The sequence below is a fragment of the Hyposmocoma kahamanoa genome, unplaced genomic scaffold (assembly GCF_003589595.1).
Source record: "Hyposmocoma kahamanoa isolate Upper Pololo Valley unplaced genomic scaffold, ASM358959v1 236, whole genome shotgun sequence".
Classification (NCBI taxonomy): Eukaryota; Metazoa; Arthropoda; class Insecta; order Lepidoptera; family Cosmopterigidae; genus Hyposmocoma; species Hyposmocoma kahamanoa.
This window is the reverse complement of record NW_020653753.1, coordinates 518328-528531: the sequence shown is the minus strand read 5'-3', so window position 1 is coordinate 528531 and position 10204 is coordinate 518328. Positions and strand designations below refer to the sequence as shown.

Below are 10204 nucleotides of genomic sequence, written 5' to 3'. Positions count from 1 at the left end.
TTACACTATTTAGTACCTCGTTTAATGTCAATATGGCGGTGTACCTCGGATTACCAGTATTTATTTAATAACTACAAAAACTTCTTAGTCCAAAAATTTGTACCCAATAGTACTCTGAAGTAAAGGAAACTTCAGCTCGATCTACTGGTTAGTTTCTGAGAAATAAGACAAAATATGTTCGAGATTTCAGAGTGCCGTGTGCATCTAGTCGAATCCTGGCATATTTGGTACCAAAAAAATGTATCAAAATCTATGTATCTTATACTTATTCTTAAAAACATTTGTACCTCTATCATAACAAAGTTAGAGCGAAATCAAAATTGTAAACACTTTCGTATTTTTTTAAATAGATTTCCGTCTTTATTTGGGTACCTAGGCAAAGGTTCTACCATACAGCCTCTTCATATGTCAGTATTTTTACTTGTTTTGATGGAAAATATAGTTTATTTCATATGTAATGAAGGGTTGATGCCATTTAATTGTATAGGACGGGGTCTTTATTTGATTTAGTAGTTTGATTGACTTTAATATTATATGTTTAAACATTCTCACTCACAATACGTATTTCAATATGTTATTATACCTATTAATAATAAATAAAGCTAAGGAGGAATAAAGGGAGAAATAAAGGGGCGGAGAGTGACCACGCCAAATAGGCGCCTTGACGTCGAGTTGCGGACACCAGCCCGTTACACCAAGTACCGAGTAAGTAAGTGACCACAATCGTTACTTTTTTATTCTCTGCTTGGGCAAAAGGTCAGTTATCTACTGTATTTTTACATGGCACTATTAGAATTAGTTTAAAATCTAACTTCGACTTCCTAGGTCAGTTTTGTTCTACGATGCAGTAAAACTATTTCCGGAAATCCCGAATTCGAAAAAGTAATCAATTAATTTTTAGTGGTTTTAATAATTCTATGTCGCTTCTTGTAGCTATATTGTACACAATATGTACATGAATCTATATATGTGGAACACCTTCTTTCAACCATTGCATAAAATAAACTATATTAAAGACACGCACTTGTCACCTTTTCCATCAAAACAAGGAAAAATACTGACATATGAAGAGGGTGTATGGTGGAACCACAGATATAGAAAAAAAAGGGGAGATATGGCATGGGGGCGTGGTTCGCGTCTCATCAATATGGTCAAAATGACCATATCGAGGTGACACGCCTACAAACATCGCCACAGTGACATGGCGATCGTTGTACATACAAGATCTCTCGTAAAACGCGAAAATGCCAAGTTGTAGCGATACATCTTGTAAAAATTAGACTGAAAACAAAAATTTTAAAACCAGTGAGATAACATTCCACCGATAATTTGCATTTTTAGTTACTATTTCTATTATTATTCAATGTTTTCTTTTGTCTTCATAGAAATTTCTAGACTCAAATATAGTGATGTTCATTTACGAAGACGTTTATCATATTGATGTTTATCGACAATAAATTTTTACTGAAATGTTTGAATTTCTTACTATGATTTTTGTAATTAAAGTCCCTAAAATATCGAAGTGAAAAGCATTCACGTTAAATTGATTTCTTTTCTTTTATTATTATTATTATTTTTAAACATTTTATTTCGAGTAACTTTAACACAACTCATATTTCGGACAACCGTTTCAATTTCTAGTCAATTTGGATGTTGCTGTTGCTTGAAAAAAAATTTATATGTTTTAGATATTTAAGATATTTAAATTCCATTATACTCGTAGATTAATCGTAGAGTATATATAATTTTTAAGTTTTTCCAATGAGTTTAAAATAAAAGAATTGGATTGAAGCTGCAGGAAAATCGAAATATTGGTTTTCTTTTTACTATTTCTGACTTTGTTTCAATTTCCATATCAAATGCATTTAAAAAATAAAATAAAACAGGCTTTATTTTACATGTGCATGCAAAGTAAATTAGAAACAATTATAGAAAATTACATAAATCCTTCATAAAAAAACAACGATTTAATTTATTAAATTCGCTGATGGTTCGAGTTTACTCTTGACAGTGACAGCTTCACCAACGCGTGGTAACGTATAATGGAAAATTGACACTGGCGACGATCGCCATATTTTTTATATTATTCTTATAAAACTGTCACTGGTCCAAGCCTAGTTGCAGCCATTAAGAACAAAATAATAATAATTTATATTAATATATTAATTTAATAATACACCAGTAGGTACCAGTGTAGATATAGTATGAAAATGGAATATTTTTTTAATATTAAAATCAGCATCAACATGGTTTCCAACTACCGATTGGGTAGGACCACATCAGTCGCGTCAGTTTAAGGTTAATAAGGTTAACAATTCACGGAGCGGTTTCCATCCGCGCCCGCCGGTGCTGCTAGACAGCGGTTTTATTTCAATACTCACGACCCTGCAAGTTAGTGCGGGCACGTAGCTGCCGCGGTTGCGGGCACGAAACCGTTGCGATTGCGGAATGGACCGCGAAGTTAGTGGGAGTTAATTGCAAGTCGCATGGTTAATAAAGAACTTACCCTGGGTGCGCCTGCACCACATTGCACCTGAACCGACCGCCAAAGTGTCCAAAGTGTCATCGCGTCCTGCGCGGTACTACTAGTACCCCGCCGCGGCAACCGCGAGCAACCGTCATCACTACAGGCGTAAAACGCGCCGTGAAATGTGCTACTAATTTTACATACTTAACTGTTACATTCTACAGATGCCGCGGTCCCGCGGCAGACGCGGGTGAAAACCGCTCCGTGAGTTCTTAGCGTAACGAAAAATGAGTTTCAGCGCCATCTAACGTGTAATAGTTAGCTATTATATACTAGTAGTATTTTTACTAAAACGCCACCTGTTGGTGGCTGAACCAAGATGAAAAAAATACTGAAATATTGTAAAATAACTATTATTCAAGTGACTATAAGTTTAATTTTGTTAAATTTTAAAACTGTTTTACGTCGTTTTCACGTTTTAAGCCCTACTCAATCAAAATCTTTAAGTAATGGTAGTAGATAATAGAGCATAAACTTTGAATTGCACACAAGCTAAAAAGTGGCGACATCGGCACCCGATCTTACATAAAGTCATTACATATCTCCCCTTTTTTTCTATATCTTTGGGTGGAACCTTTGCTCTCTTGGGTGGAAAATCTGCACTCTGAAACCTCAACATATTTTGTCTTATTTCTCAGAAACTAACCAACAGATCGAGCTGGAGTTTCCTTTGCTTCAGAGTACTAATAAGGTATACATTTCAGGACTAAGAAGTTTTTATAGTTATTGAATAAATACACCCGCCATATTGACAGTCAATACGGCGAGTGTACCTTTGATATTGCTATAACTTCGTTCTGATGAAGGTACAAATTTTTTTTAAACAGAGGTACTAAATAGTACAAATTAGGTACATTTTTTGATACCAAATTTGTCAGGATTCGTTAAGGTACACCCGCCATTCTGACTCTCTCGAATTACATATTGCCGGTTACATTCACATCAGAAACAATGTATTAACTTTTATCTGCGAAAATATTGTATCACATATTATTGTGTACAATGTCTACGTCATGATAACATGGTAGTACATGGTTAGTATACTCACACTACTTGTAAAAGAGTGGATAATGAAGATAATGTGGTACCTTCTTTTCCAATTTCAATTTTTTGATAGTCGAATCTATTTCTGTATACATGGTCGGCCCCTTTAGTCCTTTTATTCTAGAGAAAAACTCCAGGTGCTCATGAACCGTTAACTCATTAAATAATATGTTATTTTGTGGACACAGACCCAAATGGGCTCGAGCTTTGAGTTTCTGTTGTGTAATATCGTAGCCAGCCACTCTCACTGACCCTTGAGTAATTCCCACGTTTCCTTGCAAACAGAGATCAACAATGAAATGCAAAAAAGCAGAAAAAATACACGACAGTGAAGCTGGTCAATTAATGCAGCAGTTACCAAACGCCTGAAATTGCCATAGCCAAGTCGCACTGCGAAGCATTACAACAGGCTATGCAACATAAATTTTATCTTGTACAAGACAAGATTACATTTTTTTGAACAAAAAATTAAAAAGAAGATTTAGCAAGCGGCCGCGAACGGCTCGGCGTTAAACTCGTGTACGCACTATATATTTATTCATTAAATTATCGAAAACCTTTTATCGATATACCTCATCTCTAGCAATGTCTATTGAAGTAACCTTTGTACGATGTCGTAAAAATAAATTGTAGAAAAAAAAGTTTCTCTGCTCATTTCTCACTAATTTGGTGTTACTTTTACATTCATTTTATGTATTTGCTTAAACAAAAGTTATTCACTTAAAAGCGATACTTATAAAAATAGTTTATAAAATACGTAAATTAGTGGACGTGGTTACTAAGTTATATTATGTAGAATTTTGTGAAGTGAAGATCCTAGAAAATTTGTAGTATAGCAGTAAAGTTAGACAGAAAAGCGTAAAAAGTAGTAAAAAGCGATAATTTAAGAAAAGTTAATGCAAATAGAATTCAAAGTAAAATAATGTAGGTATCTAATTATGTTATTACGCATAACACACGTCTATGATATGCTGTATCAGTTATAAAAAATACAGACGAATTTATTGAGAACTTCAAGTCAGAACATTCAAGCTACGCAAAATAAAAGAACAACCAGAAATTGTTACCTGTGATCATAGAAATGGTAGTGGATTTACCAGCGCCATTATGGCCAAGTAATACAGTAACCTGATCATTATAAATATTCAGAGACAAATTATTCACTGCAGTGAATGTACCAAACGTTTTTGTTAGGTTCTGTTGATAAAAATAAAAAAGGGTTTGAAGATTATTATCGTCAATTTGAGAATAATAAAATGGCGGTTACGGATAAATTCAGTTACTTTTCTTTCTAAATCTACTTACTAGATGGCGTCACCTGTATATACTAAGTGCCATTTATCATGTGAGTAGCGATCATTCACCCCCTTCCTACCACTAACGTACCACGAACGACACTATAAGGAGATTCAAATATGCAAAGCAAAATGGCTGGAAAAAATAACAATAAATAAATAAATAACGCACACACTCAACATAGCCCCGCACTAGGGAAACAATGTGTCGCGGGTGCCATGGACACACACATAGACAACCACAAATTACACCCAAACTCACGAGAGAAATAAATGTAAGCCATACAAACATTTCTCCCGGCCCGGGAATCGAACCTGGGACCTCTGCGTGGCAGTCCGGCATGGTAACCGTTCGGCCACGGAGGCAGTTAAATGTGCTTCAGGCGTGTAAAGTGAGCAAAAGGAAACGGGAATAAGTTGAAATTTGCCTTTTTTTAAAGGACCGTTGTGTTTTTCATGGATGTTAAATGAAAATTTATTATAATTATTATAACAAAGATTGAAACACCAAGAAAAATTCATTCTATCCAGCTGTATTTGAACCAGCACCTTCAGGCAATCCGTACCAGATGCTCTGCCAATTAAGCCACGGTATGACCAAGCACACCTAGGAATTTTTCTATGTGCTATCTTTGTTTTTGGTTTTTAACGACTTTTTGCTATAGCGCCATCTGTGTGAAATTTATTTCTTCACTCAGTGAGGTACCTTTGCAACTATCATCGCTGACTAGAGTCATCGCTTTAATTAATCGTAATAACATTTTTTTATATTTTACATGTTATGTTTTATTCTTTTTATATATTATTTATGTTTGATGTAAACTATCTAGTGCGTAGAATTCAGTTCGTAGTCTACTTCAGTTTCGCGTGTCGATACAGTGAGTGTGGTTTGTCGGAAAAAAGTAAGTGACAATGGTAACGCCATAAGTAATTGAGACGAGGGTAGTCGTCGACAAGGAAAGAAAGTAGACAGATATGTGTCTATTCTTATAGCGGCCATCTGCCACTAGTCAGTCAACTCGTGACCATGGAGCGTGTAACCCTAACATCGAAAAATAAAAAGAAATCATATCTGTATTTAGTGAACAACCACGCAAGCCTTAAAAATATGTTTTGCTCGTTTTGTCTTTTTATAATTAATTTAAGTTAAAGGAACTGAAATACAGTTATGCACTGAGCTTTAAATATTAGCTTAAATGTGAAGTGGTCTAAGTATCATTGCAACCTAATTCATACTGTTTATTGTCATCAAACAATGATCGTATACACAAGATTTATGTTACGTTCACTGTTTATTGTCATGAAACAATGAAGAACAAGATTTATGTTACGCATATTGTTTATTGTCATGAAACAATGATCTTATGCACAAGATTTCGTTACGTTCATAGAAATCGACGTTTGAAGTCGGTTCCACAACATATAGATATTTTATTAAAAATCGTGTGTTTTTGAATTTGACATGCCATTATGATTACGCCATACGAGGAAACGGCTGTGCACATCCTACTACAGTGCTCCGGCGTGGCCAACTACAGGGCAAAGTACCTTAGAGTGCCAAGGTCGCTCCCCGAAGTCTTCAGCAAACCGAGGAGGCTGCTGAGATTCCTGAAGGAGCTTGGGTGGCACGAGTAGGACCCTGCACCCACCACACGCAAAATAGGCGCCTTGACGTCGAGTTGCGGACACCAGCCCGTTACACCAAGTACCAAGTTGATTACGACATCGTTTCAATATTTTTAAATATATATTTATAATTAAATAATATATAATAAAAAAATAAAAAAATTTTTTTTTGTTAAAACGGAGATACCCAGGTTACTTCACTGTATCTCTTCTCGTGTGCAAAGGGTGATGGTCATGCGGTATGAACTTTTGTTATTAGGAGGCTTTTAGTTGAATTAACACTAATGATAAGAAAAACTTGAAACACATTTTGTGTTCCCAAGGAAAGATATTTGTTTATAATAAATTGGAAACTTATGGTATGTATTCGACGAGAAAGTTATTAGAGTTTATCCTCGATGGAAAATATTGCGATTTCCACGAGTGTTTAATTTTTTTCCCTTCTTTTTTTTAAATTAGGGAGACTTGGAACCGTCTCCCATGAATAAGAAATTACCCACTTTTTTAATTTTCATTTATTACTGTGGCGCAGTAAAGTAGTCTTTTTGTGTGTAACACAGGCTAAATAAACAAGCAATTATATTAAATAAGTAATGCTTAGCATTCATGTAATAATATAAATCAAAAAAATATCATCTCCAATCTGAACACAATAATCTCAGTACAGAGTACTAAAAAAACCGACTTCAAAAGTACGTGGAATTACATCTATTTGCCAAGTTTTATTGAAATCGGTTACCGGATAGTGCGCAAACCCGGTTTCATCCCCTAGTTCGCCACTATACGGACCTTGACACAGGAGATAATAAAAATCAGTTCTTACTGCTCAAAGTATATTGAGAGTGAAAAACGCCTTGAATTGTAGAATAGCTAAATCAACCATTAAAATAATTGCTCATTATAATAAAATTAGGCGCTATTTATAAAAATGAATGTTCATGCGTGAACAGTCACCCTTAGAGGTGGATGATTTTCTTCAAAATTAAATGGGACCTCTATGGAAGTACCCCCTTTCCAATAAAAAAGAATCATCAAAATCGGTTCATAAATACCGGAGTTATCGTGTAAAATACATATTAAAAAAACAATTCGTCGAATTGAGAACCTCCTCCGTTTTAAAGTCGGTTAAAAATAATTCTGGGTTAAAATTGTAAGAGTTTAGTTGATGTTATTAGCATGTAAATTTGCAAATATTTATTATATTTTTAAAACTATGATTTTTTGAAATTCTGTGTTTTTTTCATGTACAAGCAAGAAATAATTGTTTAGTGTAAGATAGCATAAGCACATACGTAACAAATCTATATTAATAAGTATTCCAACTACAATACAATCAGTCATCTACCAAATCGATGACTTAACTGACTGCCTACAATGTTCGTACCTGCACTTATATTCTATGACTGGAGTTAATCGCACTCACTACAGAAAAAAATTACTATCTCTATCTTCAATTGGCAACTGTTATTATAAAAATAAACGGAAATATAAATAAAATATAGTAATAACGTAAATATTTTTGCTAAATTACGCGTAGTATGTGATTCCTTGTTTTATTTTCTGTAACTTGGTAGTTATGGATTTTCTAAATACATACGACTATATTTTTTCTTGAAATTTGAAAAAAATTATGCAATCCTTCAAATGTCAAGTTCGTCTCTTTACGACATAAGATCATTGTCATGAAATATGTATGAAATTATAATGATAATTAATATATTATATAATAATATGATATTAACATCATATAATTGCACATGCCTCAATTTCTCTTTTTTTTAAACTATGTTTTTTGATTTTTATTATGTTACTGTGTCAAACAACTTTACGACAGATTTACGCCATCGAATTGTGATTTCTGTGTGAAAGTCGGGTTAATGGCCGGTATTGACATGTTAAACGGCACAAACTACTAACTTTGATAATTTATATCTTTGAAATCTGACACTCTCTCCTTTGTATTGATGTCAGCTATCCATTTCGTATAGGATCTATACGTGGCTAAGACGAATAAACCGCATCGTGACTTAAAATAATAATAGGTATTATTATAAATGGAATATTTTATTAAAATTTGATTGGGGCCACTACAGTGGGGCTCCCTATCCAAAAAAAGAATCATCGATATCGGTTCACAAAATGCCGTAGTAATCGCGCAACATACACACATAAAAATATACTTACTGAGACTACAGTAAGTAAGTCAAAATATAAAAAAGCTGTTAGAAAACGAATACACTCGGCACGTACAAGTATAAGTAATAGATAGTAAGTTTTCATAACAGACAACACCTACTACCTTTATTTTGACTCCAACGGTATGTTCACGTGGGTCCTTCTCTTTTACGATTCTGTTTCCGTAACTAGATTCATTCAATGGTGCATCTGAAAACAAAACAAACCACGACGACGATAACATGGATTGCTGGCGATTGACCGAAAATTTTATCGTAACATTAACATTCGCGGCGAGCTTGACATCATTGCTCTTGTACTTCAGCCATTAACATATTTGCTACACCGGGTGCGGTTCGTTACACATAACAACAAATGACATATATTTTAGTAGATATAACGCTCAACAGATATAACTAATTTATGATACACAGACATTTGACATATTCTTGCATGATATAAAGGTCACTGGGTATAATAGATGTTTGGCATAACAACTTTCAATCTAATATACCGATGACATAATGTTCATTTTATATAAACTCTTCAGGTATACCTGACTACACTCTACTGATACACTCACTGAGTATAATGTGTTATAAATCGAGAGATCTAAAGAGCGCAGAGATCGTGCCGCGGTAGCGGCCGGCGAGTGCCAGAACCGAATTTGTTTGCATTTGTAAGTTGGTTCGATGGCTCCTCCTGTGGGTTTAGGTTATGTGAGTATGACAAAGCTGCACGACCCGAAGGAGCGCAGCGATTCGTCAAACGAGATATGGTGTTGTATTATTTTAATACACGATACACGTAGTACATAAACCATTTGTTCATTATATCACGCTTATTATACACATTGAAATTATGCCTTTTGTTGTTATATCTTATGTAGATTTATTTTATGATTATATACAGCGAGTGATTATATCCTTAGAAATTATATCAAATGTTGTTATACAAAGTGAAAATAGATTATTTGTTATTACGTCTTCCATTACACACTCCTGCTACAACCCCTTAACCTCGCAACAGCAAATCACTCGTCGTCATCTTGATTGTGCAACGTGACAAATGCTTGGAAGCTGATGAATTGTAACGTGTTACGTCACGCTAAAATGAACTGACCAGTCACCACCCGGGCTCTCGTCAGCGGAGTAATCGCCAATCAGTTACGAATGGTACGTTATATATTAGATAATCAAAGAATTTCATTAGTTTTCATTTCGTCGTAAGTTAGAATAAGTCGCAAGTTCTAGGTTCGAGTGCCTCCTTGCCTTACTTTATACTACGTGCATAATTTGTCAAACTCACCATCGACCATTGGGATACCCATCCAGTAACTTTTGTGGAATAAGAAATACCACTTTTGCGGGTTACCAAAGGGTCCAGGTAACACCTGCTCGAGATACAACGTCAGGATCAAGTACAAAATCGCGTCAACAATCATCATTATGACCACGTGGCCGAATAAAAGACGAGGGATTTTTTCAGATGGAGAATAGAACCATGTGTTCCATCGCATACCTGTAATTGTAGAATG

At 34.7% G+C, this 10204-nt stretch overlaps 1 protein-coding gene across 1 annotated transcript in view; it reads right to left on the bottom strand.

Moving 5' to 3' along the window:
* The window catches only part of LOC113228687 (ATP-binding cassette sub-family A member 3-like), a 60555-nt gene that overhangs the window by 35794 nt on the left and 14557 nt on the right, over positions 1-10204 (bottom strand). Inside the window, exons 8-11 of the mRNA XM_026462041.1 lie at positions 9976-10188; positions 8792-8877; positions 4639-4768; positions 3762-3845 (exon numbers count right to left, since the gene is read on the bottom strand). Coding sequence (XP_026317826.1) covers positions 3762-3845; positions 4639-4768; positions 8792-8877; positions 9976-10188 — 513 coding nt within the window. The remainder of the gene's footprint in view (positions 1-3761; positions 3846-4638; positions 4769-8791; positions 8878-9975; positions 10189-10204) is intronic.